General features: G+C 43.0%; 1 protein-coding gene and 2 long non-coding RNA genes across 4 annotated transcripts; 1 reads left to right on the forward strand and 2 right to left on the reverse strand.

The window, feature by feature from the left end:
- Nucleotides 1–75: 75 nt before the first annotated feature.
- Nucleotides 76–11358, reverse strand: LOC127592773 (uncharacterized). Of its 2 annotated transcripts, none has more exons than XR_007960218.1 (6): nucleotides 11217–11358; nucleotides 10860–11054; nucleotides 2477–2854; nucleotides 1503–1780; nucleotides 804–903; nucleotides 76–690 (listed from the first exon to the last, which is right to left on the reverse strand). It is a non-coding gene; the product is annotated as an uncharacterized LOC127592773 (long non-coding RNA). The 2 variants fall into 2 exon arrangements; XR_007960219.1 differs by having other exon boundaries at nucleotides 1495–1780.
- On the forward strand, nucleotides 1408–12958 carry spag6 (sperm associated antigen 6). The gene is made up of 12 exons (XM_052053683.1): nucleotides 1408–1547; nucleotides 1853–1922; nucleotides 1988–2083; nucleotides 2170–2336; nucleotides 2491–2674; nucleotides 2781–2986; nucleotides 10914–11087; nucleotides 11166–11318; nucleotides 11655–11846; nucleotides 11932–12048; nucleotides 12129–12274; nucleotides 12674–12958. Exons 2-12 carry the CDS (start codon nucleotides 1898–1900, stop codon nucleotides 12735–12737), a joined length of 1524 nt encoding a protein of 507 aa, XP_051909643.1. The 5' UTR covers nucleotides 1408–1547; nucleotides 1853–1897; the 3' UTR covers nucleotides 12738–12958.
- LOC127592774 (uncharacterized) lies at nucleotides 11750–13004 on the reverse strand. The gene is made up of 4 exons (XR_007960220.1): nucleotides 12905–13004; nucleotides 12127–12350; nucleotides 11978–12058; nucleotides 11750–11834 (listed from the first exon to the last, which is right to left on the reverse strand). It is a non-coding gene; the product is annotated as an uncharacterized LOC127592774 (long non-coding RNA).
- Nucleotides 13005–15351: the final 2347 nt, after the last annotated feature.

The following is a 15351-nucleotide window of genomic DNA, read 5'->3' on the forward strand; positions in this document are numbered from 1 at the left end:
TTTTTTTAATGGAAAACATTTTCCGGTTGTGCGACATTTCACGCTCATGACATCATGTCACCCGTGTTTTCCGTTTCTCGATTGTATGGACAACTTATTGTATTGTTACTGTTACACAGTATAAAACATCTAAATAAAAACTTTTACACGCAATCTACGATCAAACTTGACTTTTTAATACTTTTCCATGCATTGAACATGTATTTTATAATTGTTTTTTTCGACTGACATGCGGTGGAATTTGAGTACAATGACCGTTTTAATTTTGTCAGTTAACTGCATGCATTCGATATTCATTGAAAATAAACAATTGATTAAAAGGACGAATCAATAGGTATTTTGCGGAATAAAACTTGTTCACTTAAAGCAAGCATTCATATTTCATGAGATCACTTCCGTTTTGCAATCTCTTCGTTCAAGAAAATTACAGCATTCAACATAATTATTGAATTCAAGATGACTAAATCGAAATGTTCAATGTTTTTTTCTTGTGCCGTTTTATAAATGTACCAGTTCCCCCTTCCGCACGCGTATTAGAGCACAATTACCGAATTCGTTTTGATTGTCGTGAACAAACAAGGTTCTATCGAATTAAAGCCATAAATTTAGCAAGAGCAAAACATTCGCGTGGTACGGTTTCCTCTTCACGTCGAGTGGTCTTGTCTTGCAGCGTTCCTGTTGCGATTGGCTCTAAAATGACACACACACACACAAAAACACACATCCATTTGTTCAATTTGTTGAACTGAGCCAATACGTTTTGTTTGTGATTGCGAAAAACGTCAACATATCACACCAAGTACCGTGGGTTGATGTTCACGTGGTTCCGCGGGTGACATTTGCTCTTTGGCCGGCATTCTTTTGTGCACTGCAGGTCGACAGGGCGCTCTTGTAAAGCTGTGCCTTAAAAACAGATCATCATTGAGTTTCAAAAGCTTGCATGCCCGCGCACGCTCGCACACAAAAACAAACGCGGGCGCAATGAGGGTGTTCATCAGAGCTACATGTAAAAAACAAAAGCATTGGTGCAATTGGATTTTTACCGTCGTACAGTAAATATTTGTATAAACACGTTTCATATTCATTCATTCATTCATTTTCCGAAATGCGTAATCCTCACTAGGGATCCTGGAGCCTAGCCCAGCCGTCTTCGGGCAGTATGCGGGGGACACCCTGAACCGGTTGCCAGCCAATCGCAGGGCACACAGAGACGAACAACCATGCGCACTCACACCTAGGAACAATTTAACGTGTTCAATCAGCCTGCCATGCATGTTTTTGGAACGTGGGAGCTTCGTTTTTTTTTTTGAGTCGTTGCTAACCCCGAAACAAAAGAGCGAGTCATTACCACGCCTTCAGTTCACGTTTCATGCAAAGTTGTCACTTCGGAATAAGAGTGACGACTACGTCTGAATAGACGATCTCGGGCAAGTGTGGCGGCGGCGGCGGCGTTGCCATGGTGACACTTGTCAACACAGACTTCTCAAGGCGCACAGACTCACCTCCAAGTCAACTGGTTGTCAAAAGATCCTCGGGAGAAGTCGTCGGTGAGTTTCGCGAGCTCGGCGAGGTTGGCTTCGCGTGCAGGCTTTTGCGCTAAGCTCGGAAAGCAACCAATGCGCACACCTTGGTGGATTCACGCTCGACGAAGAACGCAGTCGTTCGGTTGACGCGCGTCGGCCTCTCTCTTTGTCACAAAATGCGGAATGCGGTGACGCAAAGAACCTCGGGACTTCTTGCGGCTCGGCGTTGTCTTCGTCACCGTTTTCAAGCCAGAAGCCTAAAAACAGCGGAAAAATGAAAGCGGTGACGTGGAGCGGCTAAATGACGATACTCACACTTCCATGTGCAGGTTTGAATCCCCTTCTTGTAACCGTTCCATTTGGCGGCTGGCACGATGACTCAAAGGCAGATCGTCCAAGGTGAGTTGACTTTGTCAGTCGCGCGAGCGAGATGTGCGTCTGATTCGCCTTGTTGTGCCGCGCAGTCTTTGAGCAGTACAACAAATCCAGAATGCAATTTGTGCAAACGGTTGCTGATCTGGCGGACCGGCCGCAAAACATCGAAATCCTCCAAAGAGCAGGTAGGAGGGGGGAAAGTCCGTTGATTTGCAACTTCTGTCTCGATGGTGCGTCTTCACCCCGCCCCCTACCCTCCCCCCTCCCGCAGGTGTCATGTCGATGCTGAGGCCCCTGATGCTGGATGTGGTTCCCGGCATCCAGCAAAAGGCCGCCTTGGCCCTGGGCCGCCTGGCGGTCCACAACGCTGACCTGGCCGACAATTTGGTGAAGGAAGACATCCTGCCGCAGCTCATCCGCTCGCTCACCATACAGAACGTGAGTGCGTTTGCCAGAGGCGGGACGCAAACGCATCCATCCACTGTTGGCGGAGACCGGCGCCCGATGAATACTTCTCGGCATCGCAACTGAAAAAAAAACGAGAGCAAATCATTTCCTGTTGAAAGGCCTTCTCTCACGTGTGTTTATCCAGCGCTTGTATAAGAAAGCGGCGGCGTTCGTGCTGCGCGCCGTGTCCAAGCACTCCCCGGAGCTCGCTCAGGCGGTGGTGGCCAGCGGAGGCGTGGACGCGCTGGTTGTCTGCCTGGAGGACTTCGACCCCGGTGTGAAGGAAGCTGCCGCCTTGGCTCTGGGTTTCATCGCGCACCATAATGACGGTGAGAGCGACGCGCTGTCTTTGCATTCAGCTTGCCGGCCTTTGCGGATCACTTTCACATTTCCCCATCTGTGCGCGTGGACTTTTTTTTTCTTCCTCTTTCGTAGCCTTGTCCCAGTCCATTGTGGATGCGGGCGCAGTCCCCATGCTGGTGTTGTGCCTCTTGGAGCCCGAAATCGCCCTGAAACGCACGGCGGCTTCGGTGCTCAGTGACATTGCCAAACACACGCCAGAATTGGCCCAAATTGTGGTGGAAGCCGGCGCCATTGCACATCTGGCTCAAATGATCCTCAACCCGGACACCAAACTGAGGGTAAGGCCCACGGTGGAGGTTCGACATTGACGTGTGTAAATTGCCCACTTGTCAGTCCATCGCCAATGGAGTCGTTTTTTTCTCGGCTAAAAACGCCTTACTATATATGGTCGTTTTTTTGGGCTAAAAACGCCTTACTAAACATGGTCGTTTTTTTCAGCTAAAAACGCCTTACTATACATGGTCGTTTTTTTTGGCAAAAAACGCCTTACTATACATGGTCGTTTTTTTCGGCTAAAAACGCCTTACTATACATGGTCGTTTTTTTTTTGTTAAAAACGCCTTACTATACATGGTCGTTTTTTTTGGCAAAAAACGCCTTACTATACATGGTCGTTTTTTTTCGGCTAAAAACGCCTTACTATACATGGTCGTTTTTTTTTTGTTAAAAACGCCTTACTATACATGGTCGTTTTTTTTGGCTAAAAACGCCTTACTATACATGGTCGTTTTTTTCGGCTAAAAACGCCTTGCTATACATGGTCGTTTTTTTTGGCTAAAAACGCCTTGCTATACATGGTCGTTTTTTTGGCTAAAAACGCCTTACTATACATGGTCGTTTTTTTCGGCTAAAAACGCCTTACTATACATGGTCGTTTTTTTCAGGCCAAAAACGCCTTACTATACATGGTCGTTTTTTTGGGCTAAAAACGCCTTGCTATACATGGTCGTTTTTTTCGGCTAAAAACGCCTTGCTATACATGGTCGTTTTTTTCAGGCCAAAAACGCCTTACTATACATGGTCGTTTTTTTTGGCTAAAAACGCCTTGCTATACATGGTCGTTTTTTTGGCTAAAAACGCCTTACTATACATGGTCGTTTTTTTCGGCTAAAAACGCCTTACTATACATGGTCGTTTTTTTCGGCTAAAAACGCCTTGCTATACATGGTCGTTTTTTTGGGCTAAAAACGCCTTACTATACATGGTCGTTTTTTTTGGCTAAAAACGCCTTGCTATACATGGTCGTTTTTTTCGGCTAAAAACGCCTTACTATACATGGTCGTTTTTTTCAGGCCAAAAACGCCTTACTATACATGGTCGTTTTTTTGGGCTAAAAACGCCTTGCTATACATGGTCGTTTTTTTCGGCTAAAAACGCCTTACTATACATGGTCGTTTTTTTCAGGCCAAAAACGCCTTACTATACATGGTCGTTTTTTTCGGCTAAAAACGCCTTGCTATACATGGTCGTTTTTTTCGGCTAAAAACGCCTTGCTATACATGGTCGTTTTTTTCAGGCCAAAAACGCCTTACTATACATGGTCGTTTTTTTCGGCTAAAAACGCCTTGCTATACATGGTCGTTTTTTTCAGGCCAAAAACGCCTTACTATACATGGTCGGTTTTTTTGGCTAAAAACGCCTTGCTATACATGGTCGTTTTTTTGGCTAAAAACGCCTTACTATACATGGTCGTTTTTTTCGGCTAAAAACGCCTTACTATACATGGTCGTTTTTTTCGGCTAAAAACGCCTTGCTATACATGGTCGTTTTTTTGGGCTAAAAACGCCTTACTATACATGGTCGGTTTTTTTGGCTAAAAACGCCTTGCTATACATGGTCGTTTTTTTCGGCTAAAAACGCCTTACTATACATGGTCGTTTTTTTCAGGCCAAAAACGCCTTACTATACATGGTCGTTTTTTTGGGCTAAAAACGCCTTGCTATACATGGTCGTTTTTTTCGGCTAAAAACGCCTTACTATACATGGTCGTTTTTTTCAGGCCAAAAACGCCTTACTATACATGGTCGTTTTTTTCGGCTAAAAACGCCTTGCTATACATGGTCGTTTTTTTCGGCTAAAAACGCCTTGCTATACATGGTCGTTTTTTTCAGGCCAAAAACGCCTTACTATACATGGTCGTTTTTTTCGGCTAAAAACGCCTTGCTATACATGGTCGTTTTTTTCGGTTAAAAACGCCTTGCTATACATGGTCGTTTTTTTGGGCTCAAAACGCCTTACTATACATGGTCGTTTTTTTGGCTAAAAACGCCTTACTATACATGGTCGTTTTTTTCGGCTAAAAACGCCTTACTATACATGGTCGTTTTTTTCAGGCCAAAAACGCCTTACTATACATGGTCGTTTTTTTCGGCTAAAAACGCCTTGCTATACATGGTCGTTTTTTTCGGCTAAAAACGCCTTGCTATACATGGTCGTTTTTTTCAGGCCAAAAACGCCTTACTATACATGGTCGTTTTTTTTCGGCTAAAAACGCCTTACTATACATGGTCGTTTTTTTTTTGTTAAAAACGCCTTACTATACATGGTCGTTTTTTTTGGCTAAAAACGCCTTACTATACATGGTCGTTTTTTTCGGCTAAAAACGCCTTGCTATACATGGTCGTTTTTTTTGGCTAAAAACGCCTTGCTATACATGGTCGTTTTTTTGGCTAAAAACGCCTTACTATACATGGTCGTTTTTTTCGGCTAAAAACGCCTTACTATACATGGTCGTTTTTTTCAGGCCAAAAACGCCTTACTATACATGGTCGTTTTTTTGGGCTAAAAACGCCTTGCTATACATGGTCGTTTTTTTCGGCTAAAAACGCCTTGCTATACATGGTCGTTTTTTTCAGGCCAAAAACGCCTTACTATACATGGTCGTTTTTTTTGGCTAAAAACGCCTTGCTATACATGGTCGTTTTTTTGGCTAAAAACGCCTTACTATACATGGTCGTTTTTTTCGGCTAAAAACGCCTTACTATACATGGTCGTTTTTTTCGGCTAAAAACGCCTTGCTATACATGGTCGTTTTTTTGGGCTAAAAACGCCTTACTATACATGGTCGTTTTTTTTGGCTAAAAACGCCTTGCTATACATGGTCGTTTTTTTCGGCTAAAAACGCCTTACTATACATGGTCGTTTTTTTCAGGCCAAAAACGCCTTACTATACATGGTCGTTTTTTTGGGCTAAAAACGCCTTGCTATACATGGTCGTTTTTTTCGGCTAAAAACGCCTTACTATACATGGTCGTTTTTTTCAGGCCAAAAACGCCTTACTATACATGGTCGTTTTTTTCGGCTAAAAACGCCTTGCTATACATGGTCGTTTTTTTCGGCTAAAAACGCCTTGCTATACATGGTCGTTTTTTTCAGGCCAAAAACGCCTTACTATACATGGTCGTTTTTTTCGGCTAAAAACGCCTTGCTATACATGGTCGTTTTTTTCAGGCCAAAAACGCCTTACTATACATGGTCGGTTTTTTTGGCTAAAAACGCCTTGCTATACATGGTCGTTTTTTTGGCTAAAAACGCCTTACTATACATGGTCGTTTTTTTCGGCTAAAAACGCCTTACTATACATGGTCGTTTTTTTCGGCTAAAAACGCCTTGCTATACATGGTCGTTTTTTTGGGCTAAAAACGCCTTACTATACATGGTCGGTTTTTTTGGCTAAAAACGCCTTGCTATACATGGTCGTTTTTTTCGGCTAAAAACGCCTTACTATACATGGTCGTTTTTTTCAGGCCAAAAACGCCTTACTATACATGGTCGTTTTTTTGGGCTAAAAACGCCTTGCTATACATGGTCGTTTTTTTCGGCTAAAAACGCCTTACTATACATGGTCGTTTTTTTCAGGCCAAAAACGCCTTACTATACATGGTCGTTTTTTTCGGCTAAAAACGCCTTGCTATACATGGTCGTTTTTTTCGGCTAAAAACGCCTTGCTATACATGGTCGTTTTTTTCAGGCCAAAAACGCCTTACTATACATGGTCGTTTTTTTCGGCTAAAAACGCCTTGCTATACATGGTCGTTTTTTTCGGTTAAAAACGCCTTGCTATACATGGTCGTTTTTTTGGGCTCAAAACGCCTTACTATACATGGTCGTTTTTTTGGCTAAAAACGCCTTACTATACATGGTCGTTTTTTTCGGCTAAAAACGCCTTACTATACATGGTCGTTTTTTTCAGGCCAAAAACGCCTTACTATACATGGTCGTTTTTTTCGGCTAAAAACGCCTTGCTATACATGGTCGTTTTTTTCGGCTAAAAACGCCTTGCTATACATGGTCGTTTTTTTCAGGCCAAAAACGCCTTACTATACATGGTCGTTTTTTTTCGGCTAAAAACGCCTTACTATACATGGTCGTTTTTTTTTTGTTAAAAACGCCTTACTATACATGGTCGTTTTTTTTGGCTAAAAACGCCTTACTATACATGGTCGTTTTTTTCGGCTAAAAACGCCTTGCTATACATGGTCGTTTTTTTTGGCTAAAAACGCCTTGCTATACATGGTCGTTTTTTTGGCTAAAAACGCCTTACTATACATGGTCGTTTTTTTCGGCTAAAAACGCCTTACTATACATGGTCGTTTTTTTCAGGCCAAAAACGCCTTACTATACATGGTCGTTTTTTTGGGCTAAAAACGCCTTGCTATACATGGTCGTTTTTTTCGGCTAAAAACGCCTTGCTATACATGGTCGTTTTTTTCAGGCCAAAAACGCCTTACTATACATGGTCGTTTTTTTTGGCTAAAAACGCCTTGCTATACATGGTCGTTTTTTTGGCTAAAAACGCCTTACTATACATGGTCGTTTTTTTCGGCTAAAAACGCCTTACTATACATGGTCGTTTTTTTCGGCTAAAAACGCCTTGCTATACATGGTCGTTTTTTTGGGCTAAAAACGCCTTACTATACATGGTCGTTTTTTTTGGCTAAAAACGCCTTGCTATACATGGTCGTTTTTTTCGGCTAAAAACGCCTTACTATACATGGTCGTTTTTTTCAGGCCAAAAACGCCTTACTATACATGGTCGTTTTTTTGGGCTAAAAACGCCTTGCTATACATGGTCGTTTTTTTCGGCTAAAAACGCCTTACTATACATGGTCGTTTTTTTCAGGCCAAAAACGCCTTACTATACATGGTCGTTTTTTTCGGCTAAAAACGCCTTGCTATACATGGTCGTTTTTTTCGGCTAAAAACGCCTTGCTATACATGGTCGTTTTTTTCAGGCCAAAAACGCCTTACTATACATGGTCGTTTTTTTCGGCTAAAAACGCCTTGCTATACATGGTCGTTTTTTTCAGGCCAAAAACGCCTTACTATACATGGTCGGTTTTTTTGGCTAAAAACGCCTTGCTATACATGGTCGTTTTTTTGGCTAAAAACGCCTTACTATACATGGTCGTTTTTTTCGGCTAAAAACGCCTTACTATACATGGTCGTTTTTTTCGGCTAAAAACGCCTTGCTATACATGGTCGTTTTTTTGGGCTAAAAACGCCTTACTATACATGGTCGGTTTTTTTGGCTAAAAACGCCTTGCTATACATGGTCGTTTTTTTCGGCTAAAAACGCCTTACTATACATGGTCGTTTTTTTCAGGCCAAAAACGCCTTACTATACATGGTCGTTTTTTTGGGCTAAAAACGCCTTGCTATACATGGTCGTTTTTTTCGGCTAAAAACGCCTTACTATACATGGTCGTTTTTTTCAGGCCAAAAACGCCTTACTATACATGGTCGTTTTTTTCGGCTAAAAACGCCTTGCTATACATGGTCGTTTTTTTCGGCTAAAAACGCCTTGCTATACATGGTCGTTTTTTTCAGGCCAAAAACGCCTTACTATACATGGTCGTTTTTTTCGGCTAAAAACGCCTTGCTATACATGGTCGTTTTTTTCGGTTAAAAACGCCTTGCTATACATGGTCGTTTTTTTGGGCTCAAAACGCCTTACTATACATGGTCGTTTTTTTGGCTAAAAACGCCTTACTATACATGGTCGTTTTTTTCGGCTAAAAACGCCTTACTATACATGGTCGTTTTTTTCAGGCCAAAAACGCCTTACTATACATGGTCGTTTTTTTCGGCTAAAAACGCCTTGCTATACATGGTCGTTTTTTTCGGCTAAAAACGCCTTGCTATACATGGTCGTTTTTTTCAGGCCAAAAACGCCTTACTATACATGGTCGTTTTTTTTCGGCTAAAAACGCCTTACTATACATGGTCGTTTTTTTTTTGTTAAAAACGCCTTACTATACATGGTCGTTTTTTTTGGCTAAAAACGCCTTACTATACATGGTCGTTTTTTTCGGCTAAAAACGCCTTGCTATACATGGTCGTTTTTTTTGGCTAAAAACGCCTTACTATACATGGTCGTTTTTTTTTTGTTAAAAACGCCTTACTATACATGGTCGTTTTTTTTGGCTAAAAACGCCTTACTATACATGGTCGTTTTTTTTCGGCTAAAAACGCCTTACTATACATGGTCGTTTTTTTTTTGTTAAAAACGCCTTACTATACATGGTCGTTTTTTTCGGCTAAAAACGCCTTGCTATACATGGTCGTTTTTTTGGCTAAAAACGCCTTACTATACATGGTCGTTTTTTTCGGCTAAAAACGCCTTACTATACATGGTCGTTTTTTTCAGGCCAAAAACGCCTTACTATACATGGTCGTTTTTTTGGGCTAAAAACGCCTTGCTATACATGGTCGTTTTTTTCGGCTAAAAACGCCTTGCTATACATGGTCGTTTTTTTCAGGCCAAAAACGCCTTACTATACATGGTCGTTTTTTTTGGCTAAAAACGCCTTGCTATACATGGTCGTTTTTTTGGCTAAAAACGCCTTACTATACATGGTCGTTTTTTTCGGCTAAAAACGCCTTACTATACATGGTCGTTTTTTTCGGCTAAAAACGCCTTGCTATACATGGTCGTTTTTTTGGGCTAAAAACGCCTTACTATACATGGTCGTTTTTTTTGGCTAAAAACGCCTTGCTATACATGGTCGTTTTTTTCGGCTAAAAACGCCTTACTATACATGGTCGTTTTTTTCAGGCCAAAAACGCCTTACTATACATGGTCGTTTTTTTGGGCTAAAAACGCCTTGCTATACATGGTCGTTTTTTTCGGCTAAAAACGCCTTACTATACATGGTCGTTTTTTTCAGGCCAAAAACGCCTTACTATACATGGTCGTTTTTTTCGGCTAAAAACGCCTTGCTATACATGGTCGTTTTTTTCGGCTAAAAACGCCTTGCTATACATGGTCGTTTTTTTCAGGCCAAAAACGCCTTACTATACATGGTCGTTTTTTTCGGCTAAAAACGCCTTGCTATACATGGTCGTTTTTTTCAGGCCAAAAACGCCTTACTATACATGGTCGGTTTTTTTGGCTAAAAACGCCTTGCTATACATGGTCGTTTTTTTGGCTAAAAACGCCTTACTATACATGGTCGTTTTTTTCGGCTAAAAACGCCTTACTATACATGGTCGTTTTTTTCGGCTAAAAACGCCTTGCTATACATGGTCGTTTTTTTGGGCTAAAAACGCCTTACTATACATGGTCGGTTTTTTTGGCTAAAAACGCCTTGCTATACATGGTCGTTTTTTTCGGCTAAAAACGCCTTACTATACATGGTCGTTTTTTTCAGGCCAAAAACGCCTTACTATACATGGTCGTTTTTTTGGGCTAAAAACGCCTTGCTATACATGGTCGTTTTTTTCGGCTAAAAACGCCTTACTATACATGGTCGTTTTTTTCAGGCCAAAAACGCCTTACTATACATGGTCGTTTTTTTCGGCTAAAAACGCCTTGCTATACATGGTCGTTTTTTTCGGCTAAAAACGCCTTGCTATACATGGTCGTTTTTTTCAGGCCAAAAACGCCTTACTATACATGGTCGTTTTTTTCGGCTAAAAACGCCTTGCTATACATGGTCGTTTTTTTCGGTTAAAAACGCCTTGCTATACATGGTCGTTTTTTTGGGCTCAAAACGCCTTACTATACATGGTCGTTTTTTTGGCTAAAAACGCCTTACTATACATGGTCGTTTTTTTCGGCTAAAAACGCCTTACTATACATGGTCGTTTTTTTTCGGCTAAAAACGCCTTACTGTATACGGTCGTCTTCCGGTGGACTGAGATGCTTACGGTTATCCGAGCGGTCTTTCTCAGGAAGCAACAACCGTGCTTTTCTCCACACAGAGGCAGGTATTCTCTGCTCTCGGCCAGATCAGCAAACACTCGGTGTGCCTGGCGGAGATGGTGATCGAGGCCGACGTCTTCCCCGCAGCCATTATGTGCCTCCGGGATCCGGATGAATGCGTGAAAAATAACGTCACCATTCTGATGAGAGAGGTGGTCAAACACACGCCCGAGGTATTTACTGCACACAGGCGCTCGAGCACCGACACAAGATCACACAACCGAGTAAGACACGTGTGACCGTTTTTGCAGCTGTCCCAGGTAATCGTCGATTGCGGCGGCACGTCCGAAGTGATCACCTACCTTGGCGAGTGCCGCGGAAGCCTGCGGTTGCCCGGGATCATGATGTTGGGATATGTGGCGGCGCACAGTGAGAAGTTGGCCATGGCTGTCATTCTCTCCCAAGTAAGTGGCTGGCTTTCTTGCTTTGGCTCCCGTACCCCGTTGCGAAGAAGCCGTCCAAAGCCCTTTTCGCACTGCTCTCGTTCAACGTATTTGGAAACGTCGACCTAGAAGCAAAAAAGGGAGACTTTTGCCAAATGGCAAAATGAAGTTTCAAATAAGCTTCATGAACCAATTGTATTTTTTGGACATCCTGCCGCCGCCCCTCTGGAAAACAACTTTTGAGGCGTCTCGCCGCTCTGTCGTCACCGCATGCACAATGCGGGGGCTCGTCGGCCGCACGCTGCGCCCCCGCGGTGCGGACGGGGCTTCACGCTTCCATTCCTGCCGTCCTCGCAGGGCCTGCTCCAGCTGGCCCTGTGTCTATCGGAGGAGACGCAGCATCACATCAAGGCCGTCACCGCTTGGTGCATAGGCCAGATAGGACATCACACCCCAGTGCACGCCAAGGCTGTCGCCACTGCCAACCTGCTGCCCAAACTGCTGCAACTCTACATGGACGCCAACAGCTCGGAGGACCTGCAGACCAAAGTACGCTCTTGAACAGGAACGTAACCCGTGCTTTCGGTGCACTGTTTGATTTAAGATTTAAATCCACAACAACCTTTTGGTTTAGAGTAAGAAGGCTCTGAAGATGATCCTACAGAAGTGTACCTTCCTACCTGCGCTGGAGTCCCTCCTCTACGACGCGCCGAGCAACATCATCAAACACGTCGTCTGCCAATTCAGCAAGGTGGGCCCCGCTCAAAACAACCTAAAAATGGGCAACGGCGCCATCCCAAATGTGATTTCGCTACTCGTCTCATCCTACAGGTATTACCTCATGACAGTCAGGCTCGCCGTCAATTTGTGACCAGCGGAGGGTTAAAGAAAGTTCAAGAGATCCAGGCGGAGCCGGGCTCCGTCCTTCAGGAACACATCAATTCCATCAACAGCTGCTTCCCGGAGGAGATAGTCAGGTACACGCGCTTTAGACTTCAGTCTGTGTGAGACCTCCAACTTGTCCTCTGAGCTGTGACTGTACAGGAACACACACTCGGGAAGACCTGTGCAACAACTATGAGATAAGTTTGTGCAACAATGGACGTTAAAAAAAAAAAACAACAACAACAACTAAAAACCTTGTCCCGGCATCGCTAAATTATTAGGCAAAAAAAAAAAATCTTTGCATCACTTCGATCAAAATCATTATTTTTGTTGACTGAATGAGCTGAAAGGAGCTGCACACCTAAATGATCACAAAAAAAAAACAGCATCTTGGTTGAAGGATGAAGAAACGATGGCGAAAGTACTTCCACGCACTTCATGTCGCAATAATTATGTTGAAAATGATGATGCTTTTGTGTTTGCTCTTTCAGGTACTACTCTCCGGGCTACTCAGAAGTCTTGTTGGAGCGCTTAGAGAACTTTAAGATATCTTGAGAGCAGCCGGCCACCCCCATGACTCGTCCCTGCAACAAGACCGCGCGCTTCAAATATGCCTCAAACATTCACGATGTCGCTGGATGTTTGATGATTGATCATGAAACAGTGTAGACTAGGCCACCATAAAACACTCAAGACTGCCTGCACACGATTGAAATTTGTACCTTTAGGAGGATAAATGCGAACTAACGTGAAATAAAAGACTGCGTTAACATCAATTCATTGTCCCCGTTCAGTGAGCGACGGAACGACATTTTTTTTGTTGTTTTTCTTTTTTAACTGAAAGTCATCGTGACGGTTTGTGGAGGCGTCTTTCTTTCACGTGAAGGACTAAGCTACGCACTGCCCCCTGGCGGCCGCGACCGCGCACTGCGCCTCAGCTGCTGGCGCCGCCGCCGCCGCACTATTTTGGTGTTTTTGAGGCCGCGCGCGTGCGCGTGCGGAGCAGCTGCGGCGCACATGGCAAACTGCTCTTTGTTGGTTGTCTCGCGCCCACATGGACGCTCGCTTCTCACAGTTTTGTCGCCTTGGCCGACGGAGGCGAGCAGCTGGCATCTCCCTCCACCTCCTCTTTAAACAAAATGCGTTTCAAGCATCATCCGTTCAGAATTCTCTCTTTCAAGGTGCGACGGACAACCACCGGTTGGCTCCCTTTGGCGTGTCGCTAACACGGTTGCTTGCAATGAATGTCCAATAGCAATCCTATGGTCATTTTGGGACAATGATAAAATAAAAAGATGGATAAAACATGGAATTAGTAATAAACGTCATGCATATAATAACTAAAACCGCAACAATAAACACAATCAGACTCCGGATAACACTTGGGACTATAAATGTTGTTATATGACGAATGATATACAGTACGAGACGGATTTAGTGAAGTTCAACAAAAATGCGAACGCTCGCGTAGCCAAACAGCAAAATGGTCACAGTGTGGCTCCCTGCGCAGTTTTATTTTTTTTTAAATCACTGATCAGATTTTTTTTTGGGGGGGGGTTTGCTGCATTTTACTTGTTAGGTCTGTTTATTTGGTTGATCGACACAGTAAATACACAATAGTGGTAAAGTGACATTTGCGCGTGCAGTGTAAGCCAGACGTGGGGTCAAACAAACTCCTCCGGACGCCAAGACAGCATTTAAAGAATGCAAACTCTAGTATGAGGATTTTTCAGAATTACATTTACCACTAGACTGCCACTTTTATTATGTTTGGATAAATACCGTTTTCACCCCCAAATTTGAAGCCGTTTCACTCAAATCAGATTTCGAGATGTATATTAAAAAAAAAAAGTCAAGACGGTGCATTCTAAATGATCACGAACATCCTACAGATCCGCTTTACGTCAAATAAAGAATGCATTCCGGTGTTCCGCGCGACTCATTTGGGCCCCAGCCTTCTCCGTCGCCGCCCCCACCCTGCGGAGCTGTGGACCACAACACATTCGCAACTGTACTGACCTCCCATCCTTCGAATAATTTCTTAAAACTCACCGCTCCCGCAATGCTTTTAAAACACCTTTTAATCCCTTTGACCCGTTTTTGCTTCGTTTTTCATCTTCTAAATGTGTTTGTTTTAAATCCTGTATGCTTGGCTTTAAAGTGTGCATTTTTATCCCGTGCTTTCAACTCTTGTAAAGTGTTTGAGTACGATGAAAAGCGATTTCAAAATAAAATTGTTATTATTCTTATAATAATATTAATATTTATCGGTGGGTGGCGGTGTGTAGAAACAAAAAAAATATCTATCCACGGTATAAAATACTAACGACATTAATAAGTATTATATTGTATCCAGGATTTCGCTCAATCACATCTAAAACGAGTCTGAAACGAGTAAAATCGTACTAGCAAAGTCTAACGAGTATTTTTTTTTTGCACAACTGCATCTCCCCCCAAAAATCCACATGACCAAGCAAGCATGTATTTTGTAACTTCTGCATTTGACTCAACGAAGCATGCAAAGCAGAAACGTTTTAAGAGACAACGGCACGAAAAGACGCCATTCGTCTTTTCATCTGGCAAAATACAATTAAACGGCAATCAATCAGCTCAATAGCCACGAGGCAAAATTGTTAACTGGGCTACTTTGAGTTTGTTTGACGCTTACTCACCCGTTAAAAGGTGGGTCGCCGTTTCAAAGGAGACGACTGCCGTAAATCGGGTGCAGGCACTGAAAAGGTACGAACATAAATGTCAAATATCAGTTACGTCGAGATCCATAACAGCGTTGATTAAACGACAACAACAGAAAGGGGCGCGGGTCGTCAACAGCAGTTACTCACCGCAAGTTGACTCCAATCCTCCACCGACGACGGCCGCCTTTCGCCAGAGAACGAAAACGCTCTTGATTTCATCGAGTTGATACATTTTCTTTTTCTAAAAATGATAACCTGATGAGGATGCGGGCAACATTCCCAGCCGGGGTTGAATTACGCCCTACTCAACACTCGCTTTGGCTAACGACCATTTGGTAAACGAACATTTACAGATGAGTTAAATGGCAGAAACGATTACAAACATCTAAAGGGCCAAAAGACTTTCGTCCTATTTTTTTTTTTTAGCATTTTATAGTATTTACTAGATGTTATTCAAGGATGTTCAGCTCGAA

The sequence above is a fragment of the Hippocampus zosterae genome, chromosome 20, assembly GCF_025434085.1.
Source record: "Hippocampus zosterae strain Florida chromosome 20, ASM2543408v3, whole genome shotgun sequence".
Classification (NCBI taxonomy): Eukaryota; Metazoa; Chordata; class Actinopteri; order Syngnathiformes; family Syngnathidae; genus Hippocampus; species Hippocampus zosterae.